This window comes from Misgurnus anguillicaudatus, chromosome 22, assembly GCF_027580225.2.
Source record: "Misgurnus anguillicaudatus chromosome 22, ASM2758022v2, whole genome shotgun sequence".
NCBI lineage: Eukaryota > Metazoa > Chordata > Actinopteri > Cypriniformes > Cobitidae > Misgurnus > Misgurnus anguillicaudatus.
The window spans coordinates 41468926-41488839 of record NC_073358.2 but is presented as its reverse complement, the minus strand read 5'-3'; the positions used below and the strand labels follow the sequence as shown (position 1 = coordinate 41488839).

Sequence of the window (19914 nt, the reverse complement as noted above, 5' to 3'; positions counted from 1 at the left end):
AAGACAACTCAAACACACACAATATACTACTGTACTTTGAGATACAGTATCCATCAGATTTACAACACGAAACCAACACTCATCTCTCTTTACATACAATACACACACCAATCTGACAATAAAATATACATTAAAAGTACATTAAAGGTCACCTACTATGGACATTTTTCAAGATTTTTCTCAGGATGTGCAGGAAAAAGTGTTGTTTTTGTCTTTTTAAATGCAAACAAGCTGGTGCTTCCCTCATTTACTGTTTATATTTAACGAAAATATACACCGTTTTCAATAAGCCAATCACCTTACTGCATTGTTTATTATCAGGGTTCCCACTCTTAAGTCAAATGGCAAATTTCCTGATTTTCCTTGACTAAAAAACTGAATTTTCATGACCTATGTCTGGGATGGAATGAAATGAATAAAGAGTGCCAATAAACAGTTCTTTAAATTGTATTCAGCGGAGGCTTGAGCCCGGAAATGGTATTCCTTACATCACAAGTTAACAAGCGGATTTCAGTTTGAGAAATGGAATCTAAAATTTAAAGCAACAAACAAAAATCCCTGATATTCCATGACTTTGACAAAAAATATAAAATTCCCTGACTTTCAATGTCTGGAAAAGACCTTTTAAGATTCCATGATATTCCAGAAATTTCATGACACGTGGGAACCCTGTATAATAAATATGCAAAAATGAATTATGTAAAGAAAATGTAAAATAAAAATTATGACCAAACTGTGCTCTTTTTCATAGTTGTGGGCAGGGCCTGTGCTAAGTAAGGTTGTGCCGATAGATGATTGTATCGTGTATCGTCGATCATCAGAAATCTCACCAATAGCAAGCTTTCATGACGATAGTTGGTGATGGTTATTATTATTATCATCATAGTTTCACATTAACATCCACAGTGCGTGCCTTTCCTCACATGAGAGGGTTTGTGGGCTTCACTTTGCGCAATACAGCTTTTAACGCGTACGGATCACTTTTCGCACACACCTGGACATGATGTGCGCGGCATGGACTCATTCTAGCAGCTGAACTTGTAATGTGCATGACTCGGACTCTCGCACATGAGCTTGTAAAATGCATGGCTTTGACATTTCCTTGCACTAGAGAGGTTGTAAGGGGCGCAGAGGGTTAAAACCAGCGAGTGTATTATTCCCGCTCCCTGGCACGCAGGAAATTGTAGAGCGCCTGGACTTAATGACGCCGATGGATTAATGCCATTGGTTTTAAGAAGGTTGGGGTCATGACAGTGTTGCCCTGGCTTTTTTTTGTCCACCAATCAAGTGACTTGTCATGAATGAGTAAAAAATTAACAAATAAATAAAGGAGTAATCTACCGTCCCGCCCCCTGATACTATCGTTTATCATCGATCTCACAGGCTGATGATAGGCAGTCTCAAAATGGGGCATGTCGCCCAACACTAGTGCAAAGTGACATCAGTTTTTTTTCGGAAAACAGCAACAGCTTGTCCTGTGAGAATGTTGAGGTTTTTATCAACTTTTCTTTTTAGATTTTTATCATTAAAGGGTAGCTGTGTACACACACAATAAAAGTGAATTTCTCATATTAGGTGACCTTTAAAATACAGTTTCAGTAATCTGAAAGTACTAACACTACCGTAACACAAGCTATAGTTTCAAAATATATACCCGTATGTATAATGTACTCCATTAAATATGATTAACAATGTCATTTAAATATTGATTGTAGCTGCATATGTTTCTATTTGAAGAAAAAGAAAAGATACTGTATGAAGACAGTATTCGTCTACACTGGTAAAAAGATGTGCGTGTGTGCTTTCTTCCCGACTGACCCAGATTATATCTAGCCTCATTATTCTATGTCACTGAAGGATGCTAATAATGTGATATATTCTCTAGTGCCGCTGCCTAACAATACTTTCACTGCACACATACAATGATACGGACTGTGATCTGTACTGTAAGTTCAGGCTAACAAACCTGCATCACGCTGTTACACATATCCAGCAGATACTGTAGTGGCATCTGATGCAGTGTTTCCTGCATTGCAGTGTTTGGTGCATCTAACAATCACTGCCCCCTCATCCTGAGTTTTACTGTGAATTTGTTATACCGCAATTATGGATTCTTGCATTATTTCATAACTGCAATATTTCCAAGAAATATTGTTTTCAGGAAAAGCAGCCTCTAGAGTTTTAGTTGTCCATACTGTAACTCTCATCACATCACCATTGTGTCTTTATTAAAAAAAAATACATAAAAATGTGTCTGCAGCCCAAGATCCACTATGGCTGTTTTTAAAGTGAGCTTAAACTTTCACTCTGCTATGGGCTAGATCATCTAATCCCAGCATTAAACCTCAACAGTGGGAGATTTTTTGAAAATCTCGAATATATTTTGGCAAAGAGTTCTGGCAAAAATCTAGCACTCGTTCATTTGCGATCTAATTTAATACTGCCCTCCCTAGCACCAGCACTGGCATGAAGCTAGCAATCAAGAGAACATACGAATTCATAAATAAGGGCGAGGTAGATTAGTTAAACGGGTTAGTTCACCCAAAAATGAAAATAATGTCATTAATGACTCACCCTCATGTCGTTCCAAACTCGTAAGATCTCCGTTCATCTTCAGAACACAGTTTAAGATGTTTTATATTTAGTTCGAGAGCTTGTTGACCCTTCATTAAAAATCTACGTACGTTATACTGTCCATGTCCAGAAAGGTAATAAAAACATCATCAAACTAGTCCATGTGACATCAGTGGGTCAGTTAAAGTGTGTTGAAGCATCGTAAATAAATTTTGGTAAAAAATGTAAAAAAATTACGACTTTATTCAGCATTGTCTTCTCTGCTGCGTCTGTTGTAAAGCGCATGTGCGAGACTAAAGTCACGTGACTGCAGTGACGCGGATGACATATGACGCGGCTGACGTGTTATCTGGTGCGCCCCAGCTGCTTTTGAGGCTTTTGAGGATAAAATGTCATCCGCGTCACTGCAGTCACGTGACTTTAGTCTCGCACATGCGCTTCACAACAGACGCGGAAGAGAAGACAATGCTAAAAAGTCATAATTTTTGTTATTTTCTTTCCAAAATGTATTTTCGATGCTTCAACACATTCTTACTGATCCACTGATGTCACATGGACTACTTTGATGATGTTTTTATATCCTTTCTGGACATGAACAGTATACCGTAGATTTTTAATGAAGGGTCAACAAGCTCTTGGACTAAATCTAAAACATCTTAAACTGTGTTTCGAAGATGAACGGAGGTCTTGCGAGTTTGGAGCAACATGAGAGTGAGTCATTAATGACATTATTTCACTTTTGGGTGAACTATCCCTTTAAGCTGTTAGACAAACACCCTTGGAAACGTTGCATCTTTAAATGCATTGCTTTAAGTTACTTTTGAGCACACAAATTGCTATTTACAAACTGCTCTTTTAATCGGGGTCAAATAAACCCAAAAAGCCTAGCCAGTTAGGCAAACCAGTGATAAGTCAATTTGGAAAGCACATCGTTTTACAAATCTTAAAGCACACACTTGCACAAAAGCTTGAAGATGCATCTGCTGTTGTTTCAGCATGTGTGTCAAATGTGTATGCATTCAGTCGTGTGCTTCAAGAAGAGTATTTGTATGTGTGAGCGTGTCTCTTTCTGCAGTGGCATTCCTCTCATGCCCACTCAGTATCCTGCTGCGGAGGAGCGTGTGCCACAGACATCCATTCAAAAGGGCACTGCGATGTGGGCAGACACTGACAGCGTGAAACCAGAACACTGGTACTGCCAGAGTACAATATGAACAGGATTTTTTCATTTTCCCACATGGATTTAATTCTGCACAAGTACACGGAGTACAAAAATACACAGTTTTGAACCTGTACATATTGTACTTTATTTATGCATAATGATAAAAAATTTAAAACATTTATTCTGCATTTATGATCTCATATTAATATGTGTTAAAAAATGGTCAAAAAAGTGGAGACTACTTTCAGGACATACAGTACACTTTTCCGTGTACATTCATACATCTCGACTCCAAGACTAAAAGGCTTGTTTGGGTTGTCCTAAATCAGCTTGCATTAATTGACATATCTTAAAATATATCAGTGCCATTGTTTTGTCTCAAGATGCACACCAGTAATTTTTTTTTGTATGGTAAGGTATGTTTGCAAAAACTGCTTAAATATCCTCCTGGATTAATTTAAACCCTGTCTGGGAAACCGCTTTCTTGATGATTTAAAGAAAAGTCAATACGCACGTCTGCTGTCACCCATATACTTAATTAACATCCTTGATTTGATTTAACTTTTTTATGAGTGGAGAAAAGATCCAGCAGATAAATGTGCATTTATTTAATCACATTAAAGATATCGTGTCAAGACATAACCAAATCACAGTGCATGCATTCACAACACAAACGGACAAAAGATCACTCTCTACAAACATGCTGCATGCAGTTTGTAAGCATCACCATCTTCACCGAACACAATGCAAAGCACCGATTACATGTTTGTACAGAAGGCATGAGAGCTTTTATGACACCTACTACTGACATAACACAGTAGCACAGCTGAGGCACTTAATAATTTTATACACTGTAAAAAGAGTCATCTGAAAATATCTTTACACTAAGATTTGGCAGAGAATCCCTAAATCGATTCTCTGCATGGTTTACTTCAGAGGATGTGAATATTATTTGTACTTCCCCTCTCTTTTTAAAATTGTCGAAAGATGCAACAGACATTTTTTTATATAAACAATGTCTAGACTATGGCTTGTTTTGATAGGCCTGTTTTGAACATGTTATACGTTTTATTACATGTTTCAACTTGTTAATGAATTTCACTGTTGCACATTTAAAATGATTTTGTTTTTTACAGTAACGTGCATTGTACAGATTGTGCACTCTGTGTGCATTGTATGCACACATTTATGATTGAAGTTTGTTAAAAGTAATTAAACAGTTGTGTGGGCCTATTGTTAACAGTGGCGGCTCGTGACTGCTCTTCCGAGGGGCGCAAATTCAAAATATGTGTTCGGAGTATCATGTGTGTTGCTCGTGTTTTCAAAATATGTGTTTATTGCATCATGTGAACCATGTGCATCACTTGTTTTGTCAAAATAAGTGCCTGCTGCACATGCGTCAAAACCATTTATGATAAAAGAGACGCCCACGTTCACAAAATACACCCTCAAAAGACACTCTCTTAAAGGATTAGTCAATTTTCTTAAAAGAAAATCCAGATAATTTACTCACCACCATTTCATCCAAAATGTTGATGTCTTTCTTTGTTCAAGCAAGAAGAAATTATGTTTTTTGAGGAAAACATTCCAGGATTTTTCTCATTTTAATGGACCTTAATGGACCCCAATACTTAACAGTTTTAATGCAGTTTAAAATTGCAGTTTCAAAGGAATCTAAACGATCACAAACGAGGAATAAGGGTTTTATCTAATGAAACGTTTGTCATTTTTGTCAAGAAAAATAAAAAATATGCAATTTTAAACCACAACTTCTCGTCTTTCTCCGGTCGTGTGACGCGCCAGCGTCATCATGTCAAGACGTCACGGATGACGTATTGAAACTATGCCCCAGTGTTTACAAGTGTGGAGGAAGAGGACCGTTCCGACGTTGTTGTATGTCGAATAATACTAATTAATGTCTTTGTGTCAGTTTATTGTTTAAAATGGTCTGCAAATGTGCGTTTCATATATGTAACACATGACCTCTTGACGTGATGAAGTATTACGTGAGGTTGCGGTGGCTCGTCACACAGCCGGAGGAAGAAGAGAAGTTGTGGATTAAAAGTGCATATTTTTTATTTTTCTTGCCAAAAATGACAATCGTTTCGCTAGATAAGACCCTTATGCCTCGTTTGAGATCATTTACAGTCCTTTGAAGCTGCGTTGAAACTGCAATTTTAAACTGAATTAAAACTGTTAAGTGTTGGGGTCCATAAAAGTCCATTAAAATGAGAAAAATCCTGGAATGTTTTCCTCAAAAAAACATAATTTCTTCTTGCCTGAACAAAGAAAGACATCAACATTTTGGATGACATGGTGGTGAGTAAATTATCTGCGAGCGTCTCTTTTATTATAAACCCTTTAGACGCGTCTGCACACAGTGAGGCACACAGGGACGCACCGGACACATATTTTGAAATCACGAACCACACAAATGACGGGCTACATACATGTTGTAATGAACTTCGCATCATGCGCCCTCGAAAAAATAAGTTAATTTAATGTGTATTTGTATTATATATAATTTGTATATCTGCAACATAGCTGGTTTCAGTTACCAGTTTTTATATTTTAATATAGATACATTTTCTGCAAAACCAAACATTTTTTAATGAAATACTGATAAATAAATGATATTGAATCTAATCTATCGAATAACACTGCATGGTAGAGAAGGTGAAAGTTCATATAGGAGCAGCAAAATGGCATTGCAGTGTGTCAAACCTGGGCGTGATTCTTGAGCTAAATCCTGATGTCTACAATTACTTTGCTTTAACTTTTATGAGTAATTTTATTTAAAACATAAGTCATGCAATAAGAGGTGCTTTAGCACATTTGGTCTACCACGTTTCTTATATATCACATTACTTAGTTAAAGCATTCTTGGTTGTCTTCTAGAAAGACATTTTGTGCAACCATGACAACAAGATGTCTTTAACTCGTCTATTAAAATTAGCCACAAAGATCCACTGTTGTCACAGACTGCCGCAAATTCCTTTGTGACAAAGTAAAGTTTCTTTTTACTTCAGCCCAATTGGTGTAGTCTTACCTGAATATTCATTAAAAAGTGATTTTATCACCTGTATAGTGCCACACTAAGTAACACACACAAACATACATCATGCGCTATCACTGTGCGAAACTGTACTGACCTCCAATGCATTCCTACGGTGTCATTTGGTCACCATTTTTGACAAGGTGTTATTGCAATCAGTGTTGAATTCACACAGTGATAGACACAGATTCAAAGGTACTAACTTTATATGAACACACGTGTTCAGACATTTGAGGAACAGTGACACCTGTCACTTACCTTCAGGTCTCGGTGAACCACACCCATTTGATGGCAATGAAGCACCGCCTCCAGGATCTGCTGGATGCAGTGACTGCATGCAAACAGCAGGGGGCGCAGGTTAGTCTGAGCAGCGCTACAGTCCCGTGCACAAGCCAGGGGTTGGGGTTTTTATGGGGGGGGGGGTACTTAAATAGGGAAAGGACGGGGCATCTCTCTAGACTCAAGCCTTGCCTCCCAATATTAGCATAACACAAGACACCCAGTTAAACGACATCAGCAGTAAATGTTAAGCTTTATATTTTGTAAGATCCAAAATTAGAAATGACAAACTAAACTAAGAACTATTTTGGTATGGAGGCAATGCATTGTGCCTATTGAGAGCTCTAGATTGGTTGTTTTTATATACTCCTATCTACATACAGTATGTATGCTCTGTCCACTAAAATAACCACAGGTATTGACTATACAATGCAATTGTTTATTATAAAGTAGAAAACAGTGCTGTGGGTCACAATTCAGAGTAAAGGTGCTTCATTTAGATAAATCCGATATTATTTTCCTCGTACAGAGTGGTGCTTAGATATATTGTTAAGGGAGTGTAATGTAATTGCAGCATAGGACGGGAGCAACATGTGTGCACACGCATGTGAACCGGCTGTCAGGACACCCCCACATGTTGCCATGCACGGGTACAGCCCTATGCAGAGGCAAAACCTCAAGGCATTTAACAGCCTCGGACCAGATCTGACACGTAAGTGATAATACGCTGGGGTCACAGAAGTCAGGTGGTTGTAAAACAATGTTTAAATCGTTTTCAAAAAGACGCACATCCCTAGAGATAAATCTTTCGGTAACACTTTACTTGAAGGGGTGTTCATAAGACATAACACCTTCATAATCATGACGAGATTTTATGGACGTTTATGATAACTGTCATTAAGTGTCATTCGCTCAACTATGTAATCTTTAATGCAAAGATGATGACATTGTCTGAGATGTCTTTGTTATGACAACTTGCCATTACCAAGACAACATAACTGACCACTTTTTACCAGTGATACAAATTAAATTTGTATAAAAGTGTTAATACTCTGTCATATAGTTTTGTAGCGGCGTCATAAATATTTTTCTTGACCTCAACTACAATGGTACAAATAGAATTTGTCATTAAAATGTCATTAAGTGTTAATACTTTGTCAAATAGTTTTATAACAATGTCATTAATATTATTTAAGTCATACTGTAATGTTTTTTTTTAAGTTTCCTCCATGTGTTTAACAAATAAAATCAATCATTTAATAATCATAATAATAATTAAAATTGATAAAATGATATTTTTTTGTATTTAAAGACCGATTCACCTAAAATTAAATGAATACAGTAAAATAATGTGTTAAGCCATGCAGTGTAGGGTCCATATCGCTGGAAAACAGTTTTTAATTACATTAAATTAATCAAATGTTTTTTTTTTCATTTATGTCAGAAAATTCAGAACGCTCTTTGTAAGGAAGAACAAGTTCTGTTAGTTGTCAGTTTTTTATGTCTTTTGTTAAGGTATTTAAAATTATTTGACATAGTATTAACATTTAATGACATTTAAATGGCAGTTTAATGTAATGTTAACCCATAAAGCTAGGTAGTTTCTTAAGTTTGATCATTATTCTGCTATGTCATGTTTATGACAGAGTTATGACAAGTTTTGATGTATATGTTTATGTCAAGTTGTCACAACAAACACATCTCAAACAATGTCATAATCGAACAAATGACCCTTAATGACAGTTGTCACAAATGCACATAAAATCTCCTTCATGTTCATGACACGTGTCATGTCATGATTATGAAGATGTCATGTCAGTCCCATGAACACCCCTTCAAGTAAAGTGCCACCAATCATTCAATATTGAGAAATAGGGCCAAGATGGAAAGCGTTATGTGCTGGATGCACACGGGGAGCTAACAGTGACCGACGGGCATTTTTACTAAATCGTGTTTTAAATCTTTAAACGCTGCACACCAATTAAAAATAATAATCTTAAAAATCCAAATCATTTTATTAGTTATAATTGATATAGTTTATATAATAATCATTTGACTAAAAATGTATTACTTTAACTTTATTTAGAGTATTCCGTTCTCAATTAATAGTAAAAATCTATGGAAATGTATGCAAGATTTTTCAATAAAGAACTCTGAGCGGCACTACGGCTAAGGACAGTGGGGCAAAAATAAAGTTATAGCTGTGATTATTATTATTATTCATGTGCTGCGCATGAGTTTAATGGCATGCGTGTAAAGTTCTGGTATGGCAGTAAAGTTCAGGGCTGTAAATGAAAATGCCGCATTTGCTTTCTAAATGTCTTCCATTAAAAGTCCCAATATGTGCCTGAATGTGTTTAACTCACAATGTTGAATAAACCTCCTGAGAGTGAATCTGTGTGTTTACTCCGCTTTGAACTATATATATGTATAACGTAATAAGGATATTTATATATTCATAAACATTTGAGGATTTATGACAGCGTGTGTCTCTCTTTACACTTCCCCCACTATCAGCTGCTGATCAGGGCTGGTCTGCAAGAGAAGGGGTAGGCGTGTATATGTATGTACGTACAGTATGTGTGCGTGTACTGTATGTATGCATGTGAGTATACACGAGTAGCTTTATTTGTGAGGACCAAATGTCCTCAGGATGTTTTACTGAAACACCTTTTTTTTTACTTAACCTAATGACATGCATGTTTCTGTGATGCTTAGGTTTTAGGGGATAGAAGATAACATTAGTCTGATCATCTATAGTCTGAATAGCAAAGTTTATAGTCTGATTAGTCTATATCTAATGAATGTCTATGAAATGACCTCACAAAAATATAGTGAGTACAAATATATAGATATATAGGGGTGCGGGGTTAGTTGTAACACGGACTGTTTACATTGTTGCACAAGGTTTAGTGTTTTGGTTTTCTGGTATTTTTCACTCTGCCAAAAGACGATCTCCCTCAAATTATTGGAAATGTATAATGTTTTTCCTGAGAGTTATTGATGAACGAGTGTTTTGGTGGCATGCAAGTAAATTTTTCATCACGTTTTTTTTCGGTTTCTAAGTTGGGTGTGTAAGATACCAAATCCAATGCGATGTCATTAATCAGTCTCTTGTTGACTAAAACATAGCATCGTTTTGAAATCTCTCTGTAACTCTTAGCAAGTTTTTTGGTGGGCTTGAAAATATTTTGACCCAGCAAGGTTAATTGTAATGCTGTGTTACAACTAACCACTCAGCACGCTACTTCATCCTTATCTCACAGTGCTGACTTACGTAAACATATCCTGATTTGGACTGACAGCACTAAATATTGCAGTATTTGTCTAAGGCTCCATTCCACTCTTTAGAAATGAAAGAAGCAATTTCAATTTCATAAAACTATTTAAAAAATGCTAACGACCTGTACTGTACAATTTTAAGGACAAAGGTTGGCCACTTTACTCTGTTTGTTTATCCAACAAGAACTGACATTACTGTGACAGAGGCAATAAAAAGCGCTAAAAAACAAGTTGTTATAAATCTCTTATGTACAGACTTGTGAGGAAGTTATCACAAGATAGCAGCAAAGGTCAGTGCAGTCCAGAGGTCTATGATATTAATATTAACCTATTTCCTTGCCATCGTTTCCCTTTGGCATGCAGCTGTCACTAGTCATCTTTTCAATATATTCTGGAGCCCTGAGCGCATCTGTGACAGTGTTGTAGGGTTTGATAGTCACATTTTATTCATCATTTCAAAAGGCCTTTACTCAAAGCGCTAGTTCGTCCAAAAACGAAAAATACCACGATTTACTCACCCTCAAGCCATTTGAAATACACATGTCCATCATCTTTCAGACAAATACATTTCCAGTTATTATAGAAAGCTCTTCCAAGCTCTATAACAGTTAGAAATGGCGTCCACTTCCCTCAAGCCCAAAGAATGATCATCCATCCCTCACAAAAGCAACACAAAGGCTCACGGGGGACAAATACAGGCCTTCTGAGGGCAATCAATGCGATAGTGCAAGAAAACATCCACATTTAAAACGTTATAAACTATGAATTTTTTTTTCCGGTCAAATCCAACACGCACTTACCAGGTAGTAACTTAGCATAAGATCAGGTCAGAACAGGCTCTCGCAAGAACCTAGCTACATATAGAGATAACTTAGTATCATCTTGTCTTATATTTAAATCCTTAAATCCAGTTGTTTTACACCCTGCTCTGTGCTGCCACCCTGCATTCGTCCCTACGCCACTACATCACTACGCAGCACACCTACTGTATAGCAACGTGTGCTCACTATGCTAAGGTAGCGTACACACCAAACTTTTACGCCGGCGTATGCTTTTATTTGTTTCCAATGGAAGTGCGACGTTTTTTTAAAAAGCCAGCAGCTGGCTTTTTTTTGCGCTGAGGGGGTATGCACACCCACGCTTTTACGCCTGCGGCCAGCGCAGGCTTTCAATTGTTTCCAATGGAAGCCCTGCGTTTTTCAAATAAGCCAGCAGCTAGCGGCTTTCTCCCGGGCCGAAAACCTTGGGTTGATTGTTGGGATATTGGTCCTGCCCTTCCTCCACTGTGATTGGACGGCCATGTGAGAACTGACATTGTCGCGCGGAGCTTTCCACCAAAAGTTGAATCTCCATCAACACTCAGCGCTCAGCGTGTCAGAGCGGCAGCTTTCAGCATGGAAAAAATCCATTGAAAACATGCGCCGGCCGCTGGCTTAAAAGCGTTGGTGTGCACGCCGCCCTAAAAGCCGGCGTTCTCAGTGCTGAGTGCCGAGAGTTGAAAAATATTAAACTTTGTGTGAAAAGCTCAGCTCGTCAATGTCAGTTCTAACACTAGCATCCAATCACAGAGGAGGAAGGACGGGACAAATATCACAACAACCAACCGGCACATCGTACAAAGACTGATAAACAAAGCATAAGCATCACAGTAACCAAAGTGCTGAGCTGAAGAAAGCTGGCAATTTACTGAAAAAAAGCTGGCAGTCGGCGTCCGGCAGGCGTTTTCAGATGCATTTAAAAGCTTTGTTGTGCACGCTTCCTAAAACTCTAGTGAATGATGAGGAGTCCAAAATGGCATTGTTACCGGAAGCTAGTTATTTTTGTTTGTAAAGTTTTAAATATGGATACTTCTCTTACAAAATCACATCAATTACCCTTAAAGGAACACTCCACTTTCCCAAAAGAAAAATCCAGACAATTCACCCACCATCATGCCACCCAAAATGTTGATGTCTTTCTTTGTTCAGTCGAGAAGAAATTATGTTTTTTGAGGAAAACATTGCAGGATTTTTCTCATTTTAATGGACTTTAATAGAGCCCAAGATTTAATACTTAACACTTAACAGTTTTTTTCAATGGAGTTTCAAAGGACTATAAACGATCCCAAACGAGGCATAAGGGTCTTATCTAGCGAAACAATTGTTATTTTTGACAAGAAAAATAAAATATCCACTTTTAAACCACAACTTCTCGTCTAAATCCGGTCGTGATGCGCCAGCGGGAACCCACGCAATACGTCATGACGTCAAGAGGTCACAGAGGACGAACGCGAAACTCCGCCCCAGTGTTTACAAGTGTGTTGAAAGAGGACCGTTCCTACGTTGTTGTATGTCAACTGATACTAATTAATGTCTTTGTGGCAGTTTATTGTTTACAAGGGTCAGCAAATGTGCGTTTTATATATGTAACACGTGACCTCCCTACGTCACTACGCATTTACGTTAGGTCGCGCTGGACCGGACCTAGACGAAAAGTTGTGATTTAAAAGAGCATTTTTTTTATTTATCTTGTCAAAAATGACAATCATTTTGCTAGATAAGACCCTTATGCCTCGTTTGGGATCGTTTATAGACCTTTGAAACTCCGTTGAAAAAAACTGTTAAGTGTTAAGTGAGTATTAAATGTTGGGCTCTATTAAAGTCCATTAAAATGAGAAAAATCCTGCGATGTTTTCCTCAAAAAACATAATTTCTTCTCGACTGAACAAAGAAAGACATCAACATTTTGGATGACATGGTGGTGAGTAAATTATCTGGATTTTTCTTTTAAGAAAATGGAACATTCCTCTAAAAGGCCTGCATTCATCCTCCGGAGTTGTCTGGATTACTTTGTGAAGGACGGATGAATACTCCTTGGGCCTGAAGGTTGAAAAGCTTGGAAGAGCGATGGGCATGTGTCTCGGATGGCTTGAGGGTGAGCAAATCATGGGGATATTTTTATTTTTGGGCTAACTATTCTTTTAAGCAGAGGGGCTAATGGTAAACAAAGGACCAGTTTGGAATGTATAAGGTTATAAGGGGCGTTCACTCTACGATGATCACTATAACAAAAATTGTAACTATATTAGCGTCCACACAAACGGATAACATTTAATTAATTCTCAACTTATAAGTTACAGTCACACAAAAAATGCATTGTATCGCTATCATTATTATTGTGGTATTCTAGTTAATCTAAAACAATTTTACTTTTATAATTTTTAGCGTTATATTTATTGTTATCGTCCATATGTAAATGCTTTTTAACCCTGTAAAATAAATGCTGTAAGTTGTTAAAACTAAAGCTAGGACACCAGAAGGAGTTTTCTCAGAAACAAACAATCATTGTAAGCAAGAACCATAATAACAGCAATTTGTACAATTTCTAGCTATACAGTACAATGTGCTTAGTAATAAATTGTTAAATATATTTGTGTATATATAGTTTGGACAAATCTGGAAAATATCAATTTATGCCAAATTTTACATGTCTTTACATGTCTTTTTTTACTTTCTTTAAAAAACCCTAAAAACAATTAATTTATCAACCGCTTTGTTGTACCAGTCAGAAGAACACTAAACACATGGGACAGAGCAACAAGATTTACCAGTATCTTTAAACAAACTACTTAAATCAGAATACGTTAAATTAACCAATAGTAAAACTCAAATTAAAATAACTTAAAAATTGTAAAACGAAGGTTACAGGCAAAAATTAATGTGAGACCTTGAGAGTCAAAACCATCTGAACTGAGGAGGGTCATTTAAAAAATCAAGCATAGGAAGTAAGGATTTGGGAAGTTTGGGAAAGTAGTCAATGGATTAAGGGAAGCCCATGATGCCATACATAGAAAAACACAAAGACAGGCTTAAGCCACAGACAGGTGCAAGCAGAGGCATACAGACAGGCGATACACAAGCAGTGTGTGTGCTACATACTGACCTTCAGGTCCCTGTGCACTATATCATGTTGGTGAATATGATGGACACTGTCTAGAATCTGATGGATACAGTGACTGTGAAGACAAAACGAAAGAAAGAAAATGGGGGTGAGAGGTGAGGGGAGGGGTGTGAGGATGTGTAGGGTGACATCACGATTGATGGATTGAACAGGATAGAGGTGATGAAAGAAAAGATGGAGAGGTGGTTGAAACGAAACATGAGAAGAGAGGGAAGAGTGACATTTGTGAGGAGAGAGAGAAGAGGGGAATTGAATGATGAAAGTGATGAAAGTGAAGAAACAGAAACATTTAGACATGAGACACAACCGTCAACAACAACAACAAACAAAAACATTAGAGGAAGAGGATAGAGAGAGATAAAAAGCAAGAGGAAAATAAATAAGAAACAGGCGTAGTGAGGAAGCGTGTGCCTTTTTTGTATGTTTGGGTTATATCAAAGATTTGTGCGATCCACTTCAATATTGTGTCTTTTAAAGACAACCTTTCTCACACACACAACCTACATACATACATAAACACACACAACATTTTCTAAATCTGAAGTTTTTATAAGCACACTGCCATACAGACGGCTTCAGAACTAATAGACATATGCTGCATCCGAATTACTGCCGCCTTTTTTCAAATATCACTACAATCTGAATTAACGCTCGTCATTCTGTTAGCAGGGTTCCCACACCTTAGTTAACAATAAATTCAAGGACCTTTCAAGGACTTTCCAGGTCCAATACCCTCAAATTCAAGGACTAAATGTGGGGACACATTTTAAGTGAGAGCACGGTTACATCATGTTACCTTTTAAGATACATTGTTTCAATTCCCTTTCAAGGGAACTCGCACTGCGTCAGTGGGGTGACACTTTGGGGATGCCTCCAGGGGTAAGTGCGTCTGAATATGTATATCCAATTCAACCAATGGTGAGGCTTAACGACAAAGACAGGATGACGTGGGAGTCAGGAAGTATATCGCTATCTGAAATATTGGCAAAGACGGCATTACAGGGACGCACAAAAAATGGCAAGGGAGACGCCGCGTCTCGTCCCCTTCTCAGGGAACAACAGTTACATACGTAACCCGAGATGTTTTCATTTGTCAAACATAACTATGCAAAAAAATTAATTTGGTATGAATCAACATTCGCATACAGAAGATATAAGCATTTAAAGTGAACAGTTTAGCACGTGTGCTTAAAAAGTCTAGAATTTTTATGATATTATCCTACACTACACAGGGAATAATATGGATTTTTCCAGAAAACTTCTTACATAAAATAGATTCAAGCACTTTCAATGACCTGTATCTATGTATGTATATTTTCAAAAACTTCCCAGGGCCTTGAATCCCCCCCCAGATTCACAAACTTTCAAGGATTTCAAGGACCTGTGGAAACCCTGTGTTAGGGGCAGGGCCATGCTCGGTGCCTCAAGAGTGTCATCGGGTCATGATTTTAGGCCACAAGTTAGTACTACAGAGTTCACAGTCTTTGTAACGTAAATCGGCAATACATTTCTAATGTGTTTAGAAACAGTCCTCTGAATTTACTTTACACATACAATACGTGATTTAGGTACTTCTTGGGATTTAACCTAACCTCTAAACAACATACCCAAATTAAAAGTGGCACAGCTCCAATATACTTTGACACTCAGGGGTATTGTTTACAGTTTTTATATCGTAATTCGGTCAGAAACGTCAAAATTGTGAGGCAAACAAATTGTTTTGGTTTCGGCTTGGATATACCATTTCCTTGGACTCTTGGGGATTCATGTAAACAATTTGTTTTGGACAATTTCACAGAAGTGGATAAAGGGAAGAATTTGAAGGTAAAATTCTTAATCTAAAAAACTTAATCGGCACCACCCGGTTCAGGTAACTAACAACAAGATTAATGTTTTGTAAATCATCTTATGTGTAATGGAATCCTGAGAGTCTAAGCTTTCAAACAATGAGCTGCATGACCGTATATTTTGACTATTTAATGCTTCAAAGTTATAATGAAGTTTATGCAGCCTCACTTCTGAGTAGGGGGGGAGGGGTGTGCTGTGGCACAGTGTTCCCTATCAGGTTAACTATGTATACATGTTAAACAACCCATACGTAAATTATGGTCACGATTACATCACAGGTCAAAGGACACACGATTCAAATGACAACGAAAACGTCAGCTGCAGTATGTCCGAAATGTATTCAAACTGCACCCACACACAATTAATATACAGAATGTACTGTTTTAATGTTAAAAAGAGTAAAAATCTCAAAATTCCATTTTATTCCATCATTTATTCCTCATATGTATTTTTACAAGGTAAACCAAATCCAAAAATACACAAATAAATCTACCCATGTTGATAAACCTACATAATCTACCTGAAACCAAAGCACAACCTCAATTCATCTAACATTACTGACCAGAAGAAGTGAAGAACTTTCACTGAACGCTAATGCTTGGGACAGTTTCCATTTACAAAAGCGCCATGCACTGCTTCTGAATCGCTTCCAACAACAAGAGCCCCAACACGGCAGAGAAGGTGTCAGGAGAGAGAGAGAGAGAGAGAAAGAGAGATGGATGAAATATCTGAGAAAGAGATAGAAAGAGAGACTTGGTGGAGACAGGTGGAGAAGGGGAGGGAAGAAAGATGAAGCCCTAATTATGTGTGTTAATTGCAGGCCTAGTTTTTCCTCTCTGAGGAGGCAGGGGGCAAAGCACGACTGCAAGGCTTCACGGGGAGAGAAATGTTGAAAGTGAAAGAGAGAACAACAGAGATGGAAAGAATAGAGGGAGAAAGAGAGAGAGGGAGAAATGTGAGAAGCCTGTGGAGGAGGGACAGACAGCAGGTGGCTGGAAACAGGTCTGCAGGAGATCAGCATGAACTAGGAAAGGAGCCCGAGATGTTTCTCTGCATTTCTACATAAGACACATGCATCAGACAATTTCTATGTCACATGATGACCTGTCAATGGCTGATGCCAATATTCAAAGACATTTTTATTACATATGAGAGGTTAGACTCTTCTAAGCGGTCAGATTTACACCTGACAGCGGGTCATGGACTTTATTGACAGATGGGCCTTACATATCTGGCAACCAGATTATCAAAGTCTTGCAGGGTTGCTCTTCTAGGCAGTAAGCAACCAACCATTAACCACCTGCAACACGCTAGCAATCTCACAGCAACCACTCAGAATATCTTAGGGTACTTTTTCTTGACATCTACGAAGTAAAAAATTGAAGTTTTCCCTTTTGAGCTTTTCACTACGACAACACTGAACATGTGCATACACTGTAAAAAAGATTTGTTGGTTCAACTTAAGTAAGTTACCTGGTTGTCTTAAAGGAAAACACCACCGTTTTTCAATATTTTACTATGTTCTTACCTTAACTTAAGTTAGTGTGGTGGCACAAAATAAAACATGGCGTTTTTTTAAGCGGATAAAAATTAGAACAATATTGTATTCGACCTTGGCGCGCAGTAACATCTTCACTCCTGACTACTCCCCCTCTCGCTCAAACCGTCAATATTACTGCATCCGAGGTTGAAGTGCTGCAAACTAAGTGCTCTTCCGCCATACAATATCGTTTTTTTCTCACGTTTTATTTAGGGCTGGGTTTCGATTCAAATTTCAAGAATCGATTCGATTCCGATTCTCAAGATCTTGAATCGATTATCATTGTTCGATTCGATTTGATCCGATCTGATCAGATCTTCAAGATTTAGATAAGTGTTTTTGAAAAAAGCCCGAAATGGTGCCAGATAGGGGTGGGTGGGCAGAATGACCAAAAATCTATTCCATTAGTCATTTTATTTCACGGTAACGGTATATTTCATGGTATACATGTTTTTTCAGTTTATATTGTTTTTGGATTATAAAAATGTGCAGTTATTTGCCACTCACTATAGCTTTTAACTGCTCACCACAGTTTTAAAATATGGACAATTTAAAGTTAATAATGTTAAAGTGAAAAATGCCCAGAGGATAACAACAGATTAAGTCTTGATAGACAGAATCTTGTTTTAAATTGAGTTATTATTAATTTTATAGACTATTGAAGCTATAGTATGCATTGTTTTTGTATTCATGCATACATTACATTAAAAATAGGCAGTATGTAAAATGAACAGGTATAAATTTAGGCACAAACCTACAGACAGGATAAATACCTGTATATATGAGAGAAGGAGCTCTAGATATAGATATTATGACGGGTGCTATGATGTGATGAAGTCTTTTTTAAGGTCTTGACGCTCTTTACTTTCTATTACATATTAACATTTGCGTCTCTTTCTCGTCTTTCTAATCAAAGATGTTTGTACTATAAGCAAATTAGGCATCAAACTACATTGCTCCAGCAGCGCACGTGTAACTGATATAAACACGAGTTTTGTCTTAGCTTGCTTAAAGTTCAGAAAATTTTACAAACTTTACAAGTTATTAATTATTAAATCGATCCTCTAAGTTACGGATCGATCTTTAGAAAGATTCTGAATAGATTCAGAATCGGTGAATCGATTTTTTCAACACAGCCCTAGTTTTATTATGATCTTATGCATGTGTGTGGTTTCTCGAGAGAGAATTCACGGATAATTAGCAAACTTCAGACGCTGTGGAAAAAACCTACCAAGTGCAGGGCTTTAAATACGTCACGTGTCTTTACGGTATGTGTCTGAATGCACACACAAATTCCAGAAAATCACTGGCAGTGTAAATTAACCAAAAATCAAACATTCCCGGACAAATCCCGGATGCATTTTCCGTAATCTCTGTATGAAAAAGGCCTTAAAGCATCATGGTGGCAGGTTTCACAGAATCAAGCACCAATTTATTTAACATTTATTTTACACCAATCTGTGTATTTTGAAACAGGCACACAAGAAGGTAGCACTTGATCGGCAAAGTGGGCGGAACAAAGCCAAATATCAGCCAAAAATCGACTTGTGAAGATATCCAAAGTCCTTACTTCCCGTATAATTCATTATCATTACCCTGACCGATCTATGAGCCTATAATCATTTACCTGCTCTGAAATTATGATTTGAAGATATAAATGCTAAAGTCCTAAACTCCTACAGCATCACAAATCTACTGTACCTTGAATCCATGATATCGTATCCATGTATTATAACACAACTTTAAAGCCAGTACTTCCAATAATAATAGCACAGAAATGTAACTTTAAAAGCCTGTATTTGCAACAATGACAACACAGGGAGTTTTTAGGGAGGCAACATCTTAAGAGGTCATGTTGTGCTTAATACACATCCATTATAAAAGGGTGCAATTACGGTGTAAAGGCATCATGCAAGTACACTCTATAGGTGTAAACTGCCCTTTAGCAGACACTCAGCTACAACGCAAAACAGTAACTAACAGCTGGAATATGGGCACAAGGCCACATTGCTCAACTGGCATGGTGGTGATAGATCAGTACTGTGAGCTCAAGTTTATTAGGTCTTAACCCACTCAAGACAATAGCAGTACATGACTCACTTTAACTCAATGAAGCACCCAAACATTTCCACATAGGTACAGCAATTGAGAAATTGTGCCGGCTTGATTTTACTGTAAAGTTGCTTTATATATATATTGAGTTTGTCATAATAACATGTAACAGAATCTTTCCCG

The 19914-nt window shown here is 37.5% G+C and overlaps 1 protein-coding gene across 44 annotated transcripts in view; it reads right to left on the bottom strand.

Annotated features, from left to right (window-relative positions):
- Positions 1-19914, bottom strand: part of camk2b1 (calcium/calmodulin-dependent protein kinase (CaM kinase) II beta 1) — a 106733-nt gene that overhangs the window by 63292 nt on the left and 23527 nt on the right. For 38 of the 44 annotated variants that reach the window (XM_055198743.2, XM_055198748.2, XM_055198746.2 and 35 more), the window contains exon 6: positions 7050-7122. In XM_055198743.2, the coding sequence (XP_055054718.2) occupies positions 7050-7122 (73 nt within the window). Of the gene's footprint in view, positions 1-7049; positions 7123-14273; positions 14347-19914 lie in introns of all 44 variants that reach the window. The other 6 variants (XM_055198744.2, XM_055198753.2, XM_055198757.2 and 3 more) reach the window with 2 other exon arrangements.